Genomic DNA, 16,489 nt, shown 5'->3' on the forward strand with positions numbered 1-16,489 from the left:
GCTGAAAGGGAGCAATGCTTCCCAGCCCCGACAGGTCTGAGCCTTCTCCAGAGACTCCCGTTTCTCACAGCACTGGAAAAAGCCTTCTGGGACAAGGCAGGCATGGGTTTGAGGTCTAGCTCTACCCACTTTGCAAGCTACTTACCTTCTCATAGCCTCAGTGTCCCAATTTGTAAAATAAGTTTGCAGAGCATTAAACAGCATTGTAAGGCACCTCACAAAGAGCCTGGCCCAAAGACTGCGTTCATTGAATGGCAGCCATTATTAAAAGAAGTTAATGTTTTGGCCACTAGCCACATCCCTATTCCACTTGTACTATACATACAAGTGTACAAAACGCACACAAAAAAGAAACATGGCTTTGAAATATCCATGAAGAAGTTGGAGTCACTTCTGTCAACAAAACCCTTAAGAGTTGAGCTATGTATTAATAATCACATATTTATGCAAATAGTGTACAGTAAAACATTGGTACCCTGACTGTAATCCCAACAGATTCCAAATACGGTGGCTATGGGCTCAGAGACCAGTGACTAAGGCTTTGGGCTTCTGCATGAAGTATCTACAAAGTGCAACCGGACCACATGGGGAAGGCTCACAAGAGCTCCCCGCTCAGAGGGAACCAACATGAGAGCATCATGACCTGCTCCATGCTCTGCACTGAGTTCACCCAACAGAAGGCAGGAGAATCAAGTCAGTGTTTTAAGGCGGGGCTGTCATGACCTCTCAGTCCATGGAGAAGGCAACCCCAGGATCATGGGCTCACTAGTACAATCCAGGCAGCCAGGGCTGCACCTTCAGAGGTCTAGCTAGCCAGCCCCAGTACTGCTAGTGCATCACTCATGCTCTCATACCTCCACAACCACGTGAAGCTCAAGTGAGGAATCGGCCATAACGGCATCTGCAAAGTCAAATATGACATAAAGGAAAGGAACTGGTAGTAGTCACAGGAGCCCATAGCTTGGGAAAAGGCTCCAGGCTGTGTAATTAATGCATAGGTTTTATATGTCAGGGGTCAGGGGATGAGGAACTGAACTGCTGGGTGATGGGGTGATCATCACAGTATTTGTAGGCAGGAGAAGAACACTTCTCTGGTCTTTGACTACTGAACGCCACAGGCAGGGGAGCACACAGGGTGAGATTTAGAACAAGAACCACTGTCATCTGCCGCTGGCCATCAGCAGAGGTAGGCCCTGGGTGGCCAGGAGAGTCTGAACTGGGATGGGTCAGTCCTAGCCCCACTGCTGGAAACCCTACACACCACACATACGGCCTCGCGTAGGGCCTAAATAGGAAGCCCTGTTTAGGATGAAATGCTCACTAGGAGAGGGAGCAGCTGAGGCCACCGCAGCACCAAGGAGCATGCTGTTTGTGCCCAGGTTGGCCCCACCTTTGTGTAGCCAGAGTGAGCTCCATCGTCCAGGCTTGATATCAAGACTGGAATTAAGGTTGGTTCAGGATCCTGCAGCACTGACAGAATACCCTCTTTTCAGTACCTGGCCCGCATGTCCCTCCGAGCATGAGGGCAGCCAGGACACAGTCACTGTGGGCCCAAAAGATAGCTTGTCCCTGCCAGTCAGCACTGGCTAGGGAAGCCCAGGCAGAAGCCTGCCAAGCACGTCTTATAGCAACCAAAACAGATATCTTTATTGCATATTTTGCACATATGAAGAATATATCTGTATAAAATTCTAAAGACTTTTGTCCAGACTTAATATTTTTTTCACCTTTATCCCTTTTACCACGCCCTGTAAGCACCCCAGCAGGAGGAAAGAGGAAACAAGTTAATTCAGAACATGTTGTGCCTCAATTTATCTGTAGGTGACCTCCACTTGGGCACCAGCACAGAGCCACTACTGACAGGGTTCAAAGCTTTCACAGGGCAGAAGGAGGTGAGACACCAACAGATCTGGTTCAGGCATGCAGCCCAATTTGTAAGCGAGTCTGCTAACTGGTAACATGCGAGCTGTTCATTTGGATTCACACCTTAATCTTACTGTCCTGAACTCTTAGCTAATGCCTAACCAGCAGCTGGGTAAGGAGAGCCAGTTGGTCAATGAGCCTGATTCTCTGAATTTATTAACTCTGCACCCTCCAGAGTAGCATCTGTAAAAATTCAACCTACCTTTTCATTTTCAATTTACTTGTTTTTGCCTTAGATGTAATAACAGTGGAGCTCTTTGGAACGACCAAGACCTCAAAGGGCCAAAGCTCAAGTGCCCACAGAGGCAATCTCTGAGCAGTCTGGAAAATGCTCAGGAAAACCCATCTGCCCTAGCAGCTGAAATTAACAGTCTCACTGCTTAAGTGTAAACAGGTTTGTTGGTCAAAAGGGGCATCACTGCAGGTTTGAAGTCTACCTGGGAGCCCTGCACACAGGTGGCCCAAACTTACCAAAACACACTTCCCGGGCTCGAGACTCCAGAGAGAACTCTCAGTGTTGATCTTGTGGGTAAGCTTCCCTTCCATGAGGACACGCTCCCCATTTTCCTCCAGCATGGCCACACGAATGGAGCTGCTGCTAAGGGCCACTGAGACCTGAGGACATAGCAGAAGAAAATCATCTCTCCTATCAGGGTGACCACTGGTGTTCTGTACAGTGGGAGGGGTGACAGTTTCCAAGGTACCTGACTGCACACTACAGCGTTGTCATCAGGCTCACCAGGCATCTCAGTGAAGAAAACCGTATCAGCCTAATTTATACCTAGAGCAACCTGCAGATGTCAGCTCATGTAGGTAAATCCACCAAAAAATCTTTCTCAGCATAACTGGTAACATAAAGTGCTGTGGTGGAAGCTGCTGTGACCCAATCTTTTTCTCCCTTCTCCAGTTAAGGGAGACCAATTGTCACCACAAAAAAGTAAGCAGAGGAGACAAGCGGTGAGTATTTTTCCCTTGCCTCCCCTTGTGGCTACCTGGGAGATGCAGGAGCCCAGCCCTGGACTACAGCAACCAAGAGAGCTGACAGTGCTGCACATCCTGAATTGCTTACCCCAGGACTGTTGTACAAGAGACAAGCACCGCCTCTTCCTTCTGTGAGCTACTGCACTGCCTGGTGACTATAGCCTGGTCTTCATCCAAGAGTATGAGACCAATTCCTTTGATTTTGGAAGGCAGCTATGCTCACCATTATACCACCAACATCCCCACATGGTTTTGCATTTTGTCTCGGTTCTTTACAAAACCAAGCCTCTAAAAGCCTCAGCTCACCCTCGTCCCTCTGAGCCTGTCCTAGGCAGACAATGGCCCCATGGCCCTCCCCACTGCCCTAGGAACACCTATCCCTACCCCACCACTTGTCTGTCTCCAGAACTGGACTGGCAGCTGCTGGGAGTAGGATTTCTTTTACTTCATATCATGTATTCCAGCCAGCAGTCTCCAAAGCAGGGTATGCGTACCCCAGGGGGTTCACAGGTCAGTAATTAGAAGAGGAAATAAAACAGAACTTCCATTTACATTTTGTATCTGTACAAGGCATGCATTAAGACGACACTGGGATCAAGTACTTAAAACTTTTTTCTAATAGGTATGTGGAATAAAAACAATTTGGAAGCTACTCTCCATGTCATCTGGTAGGTGACTCATTAAATGCTTATAAAATGATTGGAAAAAAAGACAACCCAAACTGATAGGTTTTCCAAACTGGAGTTTAGTATTTGTCAATGAAATACAATACCATAACCTAACTGTATTTTAAATATTCATAAATAAAAAATGAAAATGGAAGAAATGATGTGCAGGAGTCACTGCTGTCAGACAGTTTTTCTTCTTTTTCTTTAAGAGACACGGCCTCACTGCATTGCCCAGGCTGGAGTGCAGTCGCGTGATCCCAGCTCACTGCTGCATCAAACTCCTGGGCTGAAGCAATCCCTCCACCTCAGCCTCCCAAGTAGCTGGGACTACAGGCAAGTGCCACTATGCCTGGCTAATTTTATTTTTATTTTTTGTAGAGACAGGGGTCTTGCTGTTGCCCAGGCTGGTTTCGAACTCCTGGCCCCAAGCGATCCTACTGCCTCAGCCTCCCAAAGCGCTGGGATGACACATATGAGCCACTACATCCAGCCCATCAGATAGTTTCTAAATGAAAGATAGTTCCTGAGCCATGCAGTGAGGGGAGAAGGTGGCAGAAGGCTGCCCACTGCAGGACACAGTGAAGATATTCTGTTAGGCATGGGCAGCTCTGCCAGGTTCACATGCAGACTCCAAGGAAGCATCCTCTCATGAGACCGCAATTCCACTTGCATGACCTTTCATAGGGGAATTTACCATGGAAAAGGGTATTTACTTGGCTAGTCCTATTGAACAATAGGCAACTGAGCTTCATTCCTGACCTTCTAATACCATGAGGAACGTGAGCAAATGGAACAATAGATCCACTCACTCTTGAAATGAACCAGACACATGTTGGGCCAAATCATGTCTAACCATAAACATGTGTGCAATGGAAACATGACACAGAGGGCCCAAGGCTCCTCGGTCCTGCCTTCACAAGAACAAGCTCACTTGACAAATATAATTCTCCCACCCAGCTCTATATAACATAATTTCCAAATTTGGGGAAGCTTCTCACACTGCCTACCCAGGGGAATGAACCAAATCATCAAGGGAGAAAACCAGACAAGAAATGCTTCCAGAGGTCCCAGGTGAAGATGTCACACTGGGAACAGACAGTCAACTTTCTGACCTCTTGTGACCTGCAGACATAAAAGGCATGAAGAGAAAAAAACCAGATAGTCAAAACGGGGGAAGAGGGAGGCCAGGAACAGATGAGATGTCAACAAATCTGCGGAAGACAAAAGGAGGAGGGACACAGGAGACAAATTCTATGGGGTAGGAGACATCCAGAAGCCACAGCTACATGGGCTCCAGCTGGGAGTCAGCAGGTATGCAGGGCAGGAGCAAGGCCAGGGGCACATGTGGGAACTGCTGTGGCCCTGGATGCCCCATTGAAAGGGACAGGAATCCCTCTGTTTGCTACAGAAGAATGGAGGACCTTGCTCCAAAGACACTGACCAGCAGTCTGAGGACCTAGTGTGGATGCCTGTGTGTCAAGTGAAGTCCTACTCACTCAAGCATTAGGATGGCCAAGACCCCATGTCCTGTAAAGCAAAGCTGACTGGTCAATCCACTCAGCTGTCAGTGGTGGTGGGAAGAGCAGACTTCAGACACACAGTAGACAAACCCATCAATACAGTCCCACACTCAAGAGAATGGGAGAAAAATATTTTTGTATTAAAAAAAAAAGGGCCAGGCATGGTGACTCACACCTGTAATCCCAGCACTTTTGGAGGCCGAGGTGGGCAGATCACCTAAGGTTGGGAGTTTGAGACCAGCCTGGCCAAATTGGAGAAAAACACATCTCTACTAAAAACATCTCTACTAAAAAAAACATCTCTACTAAAAACACAAAATTAGCCAGGCACCAGTGGTGTTGCATGCCTGTAATTCCAGCTATATGGAGACTGAGGCAGGAGAATAGCTTGAACCCAGGAGGTAGAGGTTGCGGTAAGCTGAGATCGCGCCATTGCACTCCAGCCTGGGCAATAGGAGTGAAATTCTGTCAAAAAAAAAAAATAATAATAATTACTAGAGAACTGAGGACTGCATCTTATGAGAAAAAACAGCCAGATGAAAACAAGTTAAAAAAAAAAATAAATAAATACAGAGCTAATTAGAAAAAAAGGTATCCAAAAATTTTCTATTTTATGTCTTCACAGAGATCTGAGAAGATACTATATCCATATAACCAGAATAAAATATGAAAATAGAACAATTAGGCCAAAAAGAAAGAACACAAGAATTTAAAATATAGTAGCTAAAATTAAACTTCAATAAAGAGGCTGGAAGATAAAGTCAAAGAAATCAAGGTAGAAACAGAGATCAATTCAGGCAATCAATTTGGCATTCCAGAAACTATGACAGTAATAAGATAATTTTCCAGAGCCAAAGAAAAATATGCCTCCAGATTGAAAAGTCCCACCAAGAGCTAAGCAGAATGAATGAAAGACTCATGGAATTTTATGACACTGAGTGTTTTTAAAAAGGTCCTAAAAGTTTCAAGGAGGAGAAAAAGCTTACTCACAAAGAGATGGAATAGACTTCCAGAATCAGTAACACTGGGTATAAGAAGATATCCCTTTCAATCTTAATAAGGGGAAATTATTTTTCAGCTAGAATTCTACATACACCCAAATTGAGAAATAAGTGAAAAGTTAAAATAAATGCATTTGAAGATATACAATTCTACATAAAATATCACTTTGAGAAAAACAAAAAGAAGATGAAAACTGAAAAAGAGGAATATCCAACTCAAGTCCAAAACACAGTGTATTTAATCTAGATATGCAGGAAGAAAATACCAGGAGTGTAGCTATACAGCAGAACAGGAAATAACCAGTCTACAGCGGAGTTCAGGAAGAAAGAGATTTCTAGACAATACACAGTATTAATGAATCTGGCTAATTCTGAGGTTACGATGAAAGTATACTATTTTTGATAACAAGATAAAAAAGAAGGGCAGCAAGAACCCCCAAGAAAACAAGAACGATTTAAGAGATTCCTGATCCAAAGGATGCCAGTGAAAATGGTGGTTACTACGGACCTCCAAAAAGCTCTCCTCCATAAAAGCAACCAAAAAGCTGGCAAAAATTGTCAGTATCTTCTTACGGATTTTGGAAATTAACCAAAGGTTTGTAGGAACCCAGGGAGCATTAATTCAAGGAAAACAACCACATCTCAGTAAGAACAGTAAGCTCTGTGATATTTTAACTTGGCCTAGACCCATCCCCACTCTCCAGGCTCAGCAGGCCGCATTCCTGGTACAGCGTAGCAGCCATCGCTGGAGAAAACAGTGCTCTCAGAGCTCTTTCAAAGCTTCATTCTCAAAGAACTGTCATTATTTGACCTGTCTGATGGTTCCCTGTCAGACCTCATTTGCAAGACTGACTGTTTCTGGCTAAACTCAGAAAAGCCTTCCACCCCATCCAGGAGTGTTTGTTGAAAATACAGGCAACTGTTTTAACTTTGCAGCCCCCTGAGGTGGCAGATAACAACTGAGGTAAACCAAAGGCAAAGGTGGGAAATAAAATGTCCATGGGGACTTTGATAAGCTTTGACATTTTTTCCCAGGAATCTAGAAGGACACATGAATGTATAGAGCTTCAGTGCATGCTCAGGGAAAACCTAAGAAGGCCTTAAGCTCTCACCTCTGGCTGACTTTGACTCAACATCAGCAGGAAATAAAAGCTAAGGCAGTTTTTAACTGCTGGACCAAGCGATGAAGGTATGCTCCAATAGGCAGATGAAGTCCCTCGACAAAAACACGTGTTTACTGATCCCAGTGGTTTAAGGAAATCACCATCCAATAATTACTTGGCCACCAAGTTGACCAAGTAGAGATTTCACTAGTGAGACACAATAAAGAATACAAACTTTACAGAATTAGTTCAGAAAAGTCATTAAATAAGAACAACTATATCACATACCAATAGCAACCATGGGGAAGAAAGGACCATCTGATTTCCGGAGTCACCCCATTGTGTTATTTAAAAATCCATTTTTCAATAACAGCAAAAAAAGAAAAAAAAAATTATGAGACTTACAAAGAAACAACAAAGTATGGCCCATACACAGGAAAAAGAAAGCAATCAATAAAATCTGTCCCTGAGGAAGCCTACACATGATCTTAGCAGAAAGCAGTCTCTAACTCAACTATTTTAAATATGCTCAAAGAGCTAAGAAAACTATGCAAAAATTACTAAAAGACAGTATGGGAATAAAGTCTTGTAAGTAGAGAATATCAATAAATATCAGTATCACTATTGATACTGATAGCGAGATAGAAATTATTATTACTATTTTTTAAAGAATCAAATACAAATTTTGGAGTTCAAAAGTAAAACAGGAAAAAGATAAGAGTTCATGAAAGGGGCTCAAAACTACTTTTTAGCATTTAGAAGAAAGAACAAGCAAACTTGAAGACAGGTCAATTGAGATTACCCAAACTGAGAAACAGGGAAAAAACCGTGAAGAAAAATAAACAGAGCCACAGAACCTGAGGGACACTATTAAACATACCAACATACAGAAGAGAAAAGAAGAAAGAATATTTGAAAGAATGATGGCTAAAAACTTTCCAAATTTGACATGAAAAAAAAATTACACCCAAGAAGTTCAATGAATTCCAAGTAAAATAAACTAAAAGGAAGCCAGCCTCACCTAGATGTCATAATCAAACTGTCAAAAAAAGCCAAGTCAATAATGAAGGAACAGAACAAAAACAAGGAATAAAATCTTCAGAACTTACTATAAAGCTACAGTAATCAAAACAGTGTGGTAGTGGCATAAGGACAGTCATCTACACAGATCAATGGAACAGAATTAAAAGTCTAGTAAACGGCCGGGCACAGTGGCTCATGCCTGTAATCCTAGCACTTTGGGAGGCCGAGTCGGGCGGATCATGAGGTCAGGAGATTGAGACCATCCTGGCTAACGTGGTGAAACCCTGTCTCTACTAAAAATACAAAAAAATTATCCACATGTGGTGGCGGGCACCAGTAGTCCCAGATACTCAGGAGGCTAAGGCAGGAGAATGGTGTGAACCTGGGAGGCGGAGCTTGCAGTGAGCAGAGATCACACCACTGCACTCCAGCCTGGGTGACAGAGCAAGACTCTGTCTCAAAAAACAAAACAAAACAAAACAAAAAGTCCAGTAACACGTCAGGCGTGGTAGCTCACACCTGTAATCCCAGCACTCTGGGAGGCTGAGGCAGGCGGATCACGAGGTCAAGAGATCAATATCATCCTGGCCAACATGGGAAACCCTATTTCTACTAAAAATACAAAAGTTAGCTGGGCGTGGTGGTGCGTGCCTATAGTCCCAGCTACTTGGGAGGGTGAGGCAGGAGAATCGCTGGAACCTGGGAGGCCGAGGTTGCAGTGAGCCAAGATCACGTCACTGCACTCCAGCCTGGCAACAGAGTAGAGTGAGACTCCATCTCAAAATAAAGTCTAGTAACAAACTCATACACTTATGATCAACTGATTTTAGACAAGAGTACCAAGAAAATTCAATGGAAAAAGAATAGTATTTTCAAGTAACTGTACCATGAGAACTGAGTATCCACATGCAAAAGAATGAAACTGTTTTACTAATTCAAAATGAAGTTGGACAACTATTTCATAGCATATAATAAATTTTTTAAACTCAAAATGGATCAAAAACCTAAATGCAAGAGCTAAAATTTGTGATCCTGGGTTAGACAATGGTGTTTTAGATATAACACCACAAGCAGCCAAAGAAAAAAAAAAAAAAAAAAAAAAAGTGACTTCATCAAAATTTAAAACTTTTGTGCTTCAGAGAGTAGTATCAAGAAAGTGAAGACGACCCATAAAATGGGAGAAAATATCTGCAAATAATGTATCTGACAAGGATGTAGTATCTAGAATATGTAAAGAAGTCTTACAACTCAACAATAAAAAGACAAACACCCCAATTAAAACATGCATATGAACTTGAATAGACATTTCTCCAAAGAAGATATACAAGTGAAAAAAAAGGACGTAAAAAGATGCTCAATGTTATTAGTCATGAGGGAAATGCAAATCAAAACAACGAAATCCTACTTCACACCCAGTAGGATAGCTACAATTAAAAAACAAAACCGAAACAGACAATAACAAGGGTTGATGAGGATATGGAGAAAAATGAACCCTCATACATTTCTGGTGGATCTGTAAAATATAAAATGGTGCAATTACTTTGGAAAACTGTTTGACGGTTCCTCAAAAAGTTAATTACAGAGGTACCACATGACCCAGCAATTCCACCCATAGGTATATACACTAGTGGTGAAGACAAAAAACATATGTCCAGAGAACTGGAAGCATATGTCCATGTATGGGTGGTAAAGGGAAAGACTGGGGGTACAAGTAGATGCACAGTGGGGAAACACAGAGATGCCTCTTTCTCTCTAGCCTCATTCCACAGGACAAGTCCTCAGATGCCAGCAAAGGACAAGCAAGGTAGTCTGAAGGAAGAAAAGAGATTGAGACCACCTTAGAAACAATCTTGTGGCACACTCATGTTCAGGCAGATGTCATGTAACAGGCCAGAAGTCACCACCCTTAAGTTCCGATGAGAATCCTACCACTGAGGCCCCTCTAAGACTAGGAAGATATCCAGGAAGCTGAGCAATGTGTCCCTTACCAAACAATAAATAAGATGAAGATACACATGCAAGTGCACTGTGTGTAGATATACCCAAAAAACACATCCACGTGTACGGAGCATAATTAAAGTTATATTCGATGCAAAAACCAGTTTAAAACCCAGAGTACTCACAACCAACATGGCACAAAATCCTTATTCACATACAACTTGTAACAGATGGTGTATACAACCTAGATCATTTTATTACAATTTTTAAAAATCAAGTGTCCATTTTCAGCTTCAGTTGTATCTAATTTTGTTCAATTTCAAGTTCTATCTGTATTTTTTAAATATTTGCATTTTAGAATGCCTGTATCTAATCAAATACAATGGGAAGATCAACTGTAAGTGATAAAATTCATACTATGTTAGGCTGTTGGTTATGAATAAACGAGATGGGGCCCAAATTGCCACTTAGAAGTCTTCTATGAAGAAAACAAATCACTTCATTTCTACAACAATTAAATTAGAAACCATTGGCAGAATTTAGACAAAACGACTCTAATGGGGTAAAAAGATCAAAGTGGATTATAAGGCAACAAAAATTCAAATAACTGACCAAAGAAACTCCACCAAATGCAATCTACTCCTATCTAATCTTGATTCAAATTTCAGAAGCCATGAAAAAACAAAGAACCAATTAACTTGAATACACAAAAATTAGTAAGGTGAGGCAGGGCATGGTGGCTCATGCCTATAATTCCAGCACTTTGGGAGACTGAGGCAGGGGAATTACTTGAGCCTAGGAGTTTAAGACAAGCCTGAGCAACACAGGGAGACTTCATTTCTACAAAAAAAAAAAAATTTAATTAATAGGATGTGGCAGTTCGTGCCTGTGGTCTCAGCTTCCTGGGAGGCTGAGACAGGAGGATCAATATAAATCAACTCAAAAGGTTAATAACAAAATGGGACAACAGATCGGTAATACATATCACATACAAAGGATTGATCTCTCTAATATATACAGAACTCCTAGAAATCAATAAGAAAACGTAGAGCAACCTAATAGAAAATGGGCAAAAGATATAACTAGTTCAAAGGACAGTCACATGTAGAAAGATGCTCCACCTCACTCTAAGAGAAATACAAATTCATACTACACATAGATACTATTTTTCATCTACTCAACTTACGAAACCCCAAAGTTTGATAACATACTATTGTCAGCAAATTTGTGAAAAACCAAGGGCTCTTATACATTGTTGATGGATACGTAAGTTAGTATAACCCCATATGGAAGATAATTTAGCAACACTAACAGAAATTAGAAATACAGGCTGGGTGCAGTGGCTCAGGCCTGTAATCCCAGCACTCTGGGAGACCAAGGTAGATGGACTGCATGTGCCCAGGAGTTCAAGATCAGCTTGAGCAACGTGAGAAAACCCCATCTCTACAAAATACAAAAAATCATCTGGGCGTGGTGGTGCATGCTTGTAGTTACAGCTGCTCAGGAGGCTGAGATGGGAAGATTGCTTAAGCCTAGGGAGGACAAGGCTGCAGCGGGCCATGATGGGTGACAGAACAAAACCCTGTCTCAAAAAAAAAAGAAATTAGAAATACATACACCTTTCAATCTAGCAACTACACTTCATGGACTTTTTTCTATATGAAAATGCATATATGCAAAATGAAGTTTATTAAAGGGCATTGTTTTATTGTTTACAACAGGAAAGATTGGAAACAACCTAAATGTCCATTAACAAGACATTGGTTTAATAATCAGCCTATAGTTTGAAGGGGGCAAAAGCAAAGAACAGGAGTCCCAGGTGTGAGGGATGGTGGGTTTGGGGCTTAAGCCAGATGACCAGGGAAAGCAAGGTCTACCTAGAATTTACTGGGCACCCCTCAGGCACTTGGGGACATGGAGGTAAAAAGAGATGGGAGTCTCCTTGGTGGGGCCAAAATGACACTGGGCAAGGGCATTAAGATCATCTTAAAAAGTGGAATGCACCATCTTTGCTAAAGTTGGGGACAGAGCAATACATGTTCATACTTGATTATATATACATCAAAACATCTGTTGAAATATCCCCAAAACCAGTTATGTGATGACTTAGGTTAGGGCTAGCTGGGGAGGGGTCAGGACAAGGCAGAAAAGACACAGAGGCAGGACAGGGATTTTTGTTGTTGTTATACATGTTTGTGCTTTTGAACATATAAATGTGTTATGCACTCAAAAATTATGTAAATGCAAAAATAATGCAATCTATTAGTCTTTTCTGCTATAGAAGTTTCCTATAATAAAACATCTTCCTGCATTTTTTCCTAAGCAACTTCTAAGAACACGTTATGGAGCTTTTAACACAAATTCCAGCACTTACATCAAGCTCACAGGCAAGGCGTCACTACGAATCTAAGCCTCGGGATGAGTTAGAGCCATACATGACACGCCTAGTGGCTAAGGTGGTGTTCCAAAAGGTACCCAGGGTGAGGACAAAAATGGCAGGTCACGACAGTGATTACACCAGCCTGCAGGAACACTCACAATCTATGAGGAAAAAGACTCAAGGGAAACAGATTCACTTGTCACTCAATAACATCCAATCATGACTTCATCTGCAATAAGGCCATAAAACAGGGTGGGGGTGAGAGGACCTCGGTTCTGGTGTATGATCTACCATCATCCTACCATGAGAGTTTTCTCATCTGCAAAATGAAAGGTTAAACTAAAAATCTCTGGAATTTAATTTTCAAAAGCATTGCAATTCTGTGTGATTCAATGAAATGCCAGGTTTATAACCACTCAGGTCTGACATGAACAATCACAAAAACATCTGTCATTAAACTCAAAGTTCCTTGTCTCTATTCTATGGGTACACCAGCAAGAGAGAGAGAGGGAATCAGCTGCTTTTCCTAAACAGAGCAGAGTAGATTGAGCAAAGAACATGTGATGGAAAAGACCTAACCACATTTTACTAATGTATGAAATTAAAAGCTTCATTTTGAGAAGTTTTCATTCACTAGCAAGATGATTTTTTAAAATATTACAAGGTAAAATAGGAATACTCTATTTTTCTTCTAAAAAACATAAAGCATTATGCACACACTCTCATTTGTCTCCCACTACCCTTGAGAGGCAAGTGAAATTGTAGAAATCATATCCATTTCTACAGAAAAGGGATCAATGAGAAACTCCAGGAGAAGCAAAGCTCCGATAATGCCTGCATCAAGCTACAGCTGGAGAGTTGAGATCTGGCTCTCCTGTGAAGCTCTATCCACAGCTCTAACACAAACACTGGGCTGCCTGAGCAAAGCCCCTGAATCACCAACACAGAACAGATTTTGATTTTAACAGCTGAGTTGTTGCAGCCGGGGTTACCATCGGCTATGTCCAATAGGTGCTACAGACAAAAACCAAAAATAAACACTGCTGACAGGCAACCGTGACAGGTACACTTAGGGAATAACCAGAGCCAGGCCAGAAACAAAGTACAGCTCTGAAGAAAAACACTTAGACAAGCAAAATCCAAGAGATACAAAATAAACTTTTTTTTTTCCAAAGTTTTAAGTGAGGCATGACTTTAAAAAAAAATCACTCAGCAATTAAGACACCAAGAATTTTTATTTTTACTTTATTTTTTATTTTTTTTGAGATAGGGTCTCACTCTGTTATCCAAGGTGGAGTGCAGTGGCACAATCACAGTTCGCAGAAGCCTTGACCTCCTGGGCTCAGGTAATCCTCCCACCTCTGCCTCCCAAGTAGCTAGGACTACAGCCGCATACCACCACACCCAGCTAAATTTTTTTTATATTGTTTTGTAGAGATGGGGTTTCACCATGATGCCCAGGCTGGCCTCAAATTCCTGGGCTCCAGCGATCTGCCCACCTCAGCCTCCCAAAGTGATGGGATTACGGGCTTGAGCCACCATGCCCAGCCAAGAATTTTTAAAAGAGGTCTGCAGTGTTATAAGAATGACATGGGGAAAAAAAAATACTATTGAAGGAGAAAAAAAAGTTTTTCCAACCACACAGGAGATGAAGCATGTCACCAAGGCAGGTCACCAGTACAAATCAGGTCAGCAGGTGTCACAAAAGGCCACTGCTATTGTCACATAGATATACCGTGTTAACAAATAAATTAAGCAAGCCACTACTAAATAAGCCGCTGAAAAAAGAAGTCCCTTCCTTCCATCCTTCTATCCTGATATTTATAACCAAACTTCACCTTTGACCCTTCCCTGAGGTGAGAGAGAACACTAGCTCCAGAGCAAGTTTTGATTATTGCCTGGCTCTTACTGGCTGAGACCATGCACACACAGCTCTCAGTATCCCTCATGGGTGCACAGTGACTGCCTGCATGATAGGAGGACTGGAGGGGACAACTCACTATTTCAAGACACAGAGAGGGAACCACACAAGTGCTGGTTAAATACACAAACCAACCAGTTTTAGGTTCTATACAGCACCTGCCTCCATCTTGCTCATTTATTTGCTGACTTTTACTGCTGCACCCCACTGGGATATAAGCTCCAAACCAGCAGTCTTGTCTGTCTTGGTGATTCCCACATGCCCAGTTCCTGGGATAAAGCACAGCCCGCATGTTTAGAAAATGTCTAATGTAGAATGAGCCAAATCCAGGGCTATCCTTGGTGATAGTAGAGCCACATCATCTTAGAGGTCATAACAAGTGTATTTGAGAGAGGTGTAAATCTGAACTTGAGACAAGACATAGGGCAGGACCTTCATAACACGGTGTCGACCATAGGGCAGAATCATGGCATCAACATCCCAGATAGTCAACAAGCACATCTGAGACACCATTTCCAGTGGGGAGTTGTCCCAGGTAGCTATGCAAAGTATGGTGAAAGCTGTTAGCTAACCTGGGTCTCTTAAGTCAAAAAAAGAGAAAATAACCAGTTTCAGCTTGGGCCTAATACAAACCCTTTCAGAGAAAGCCCCAGAGGTTCACAGAGCAGTTCAGAAGACAGATAAAGAATCAGGAAACTGTAATTTTTTTAGCCAAGTGAATGAAGCATGGCAATCAATGCTTTTCATAATTTATTCAACTACATACATGGCAATACTAACAAAAAATGAAATAGAAATCAACACCTAACCCACCAAAATCCCAAAATTCTGGATAAACTACTTGGGAAGAGCTGTTAGTTCCTGCTCCTGGCCTATTAAAAACAGACAGGAAGTAGTCATTTGAAGCTAGAATTCCTTGTGGATGATCCCTAGTGATCTGGTCTGACTTTGATCTTAAAATTATACTGAAGTCTATGATTCTAGAGGTCACCAGTTGCTGGTAAGAGATATAATGGGGATGTGGGGTGGGAAGAAGGGAAAACTGAGCACACAGCTATTTCCTGCTGAAGCCAGGCCACCAGCAACTCACTGATCTGTGCCTGTGGTACCTTAAAGGCACAGGGCACTTGCAAAAGTCTCAGTCTTCTTAGGGATGCTATGGACCCCACCCAAACTCCTACACACAGGGCAGGTTTAGGACATGTCTGCCTATTTCAAGTGGCCCCTGGAGAATGAAGGAGAGACTGCAGAGGGAGTGGTCACGGAGTCAGAAGGCACAGGACAGGAGGGCCAGAGGGATTCAGCTCCAGGCCAGCCTAGACTTCACACCTACCCAGGCCAGGCAGGAATGGGACTAAGCCTAGTCACCTTACTGCACCATGTGGGATGCAGGAGGGTGCAAGCCAAGTTGCCCCCACTATACAGAGAGGTTCATTTCCTATAAATGCACATGAGACGTGTTCCAGGACAGTGTCTCCTTCTAAGAAGCCAGCACCACTTGTTTGTATAGAGTAAGGAGGGTAGCCCAGAGGGAAAAGCATAAGGTTTAGAAGCAGACATACCTGACTCAAACCACAGCTTTGCTACTTCATTCATGCAGCTATTCATTCATTCAAAAACTTATCCAGAGTGCTCACTGTTCCAGGCATAACAACAAGGGAGATGACACTGTGGATTTTCCAAGTTAACTTGGATGATTCAGTAACTTCTCTCAGCTTCAATTTCTCATCTATAAAATAGAATGAATGATATGGGGGGATCTGGCAAGATAGTCAAATAGGAATAGCTCTGGTCTGCAGCTTCCAGTGAGACCAACGCAAAAGGTGGGTGATTTCTGCATTTCCAACTGAGGTACCCTGTTCATCTCACTGGGACTAGTTAGGCAGTGAGCACAGCCCACGGACGGTGAGCCGAAGTAGGGTGGGACATCGCCTCACCTGGGAAGTGCAAGGAGCAGGGGGCCTCCCTTTCCCAGCCAAGGGAAGCCATGAAGGACTGTGCTATCCGACCCAGATACCAAGCTTTTCCCAA

General features: G+C 42.6%; 1 protein-coding gene across 2 annotated transcripts in view; it reads right to left on the reverse strand.

Moving 5' to 3' along the window:
* The window catches only part of NUDCD3 (NudC domain containing 3), a 109,019-nt gene that overhangs the window by 19,596 nt on the left and 72,934 nt on the right, over positions 1-16,489 (reverse strand). For both annotated transcript variants that reach the window (XM_011983247.1, XM_011983245.1), the window contains exon 4: positions 2,395-2,538. In XM_011983247.1, coding sequence (XP_011838637.1) covers positions 2,395-2,538 — 144 coding nt within the window. The remainder of the gene's footprint in view (positions 1-2,394; positions 2,539-16,489) is intronic.

The sequence above is a fragment of the Mandrillus leucophaeus genome, unplaced genomic scaffold (assembly GCF_000951045.1).
Source record: "Mandrillus leucophaeus isolate KB7577 unplaced genomic scaffold, Mleu.le_1.0 Scaffold248, whole genome shotgun sequence".
In the NCBI taxonomy this organism is placed as follows: Eukaryota; Metazoa; Chordata; class Mammalia; order Primates; family Cercopithecidae; genus Mandrillus; species Mandrillus leucophaeus.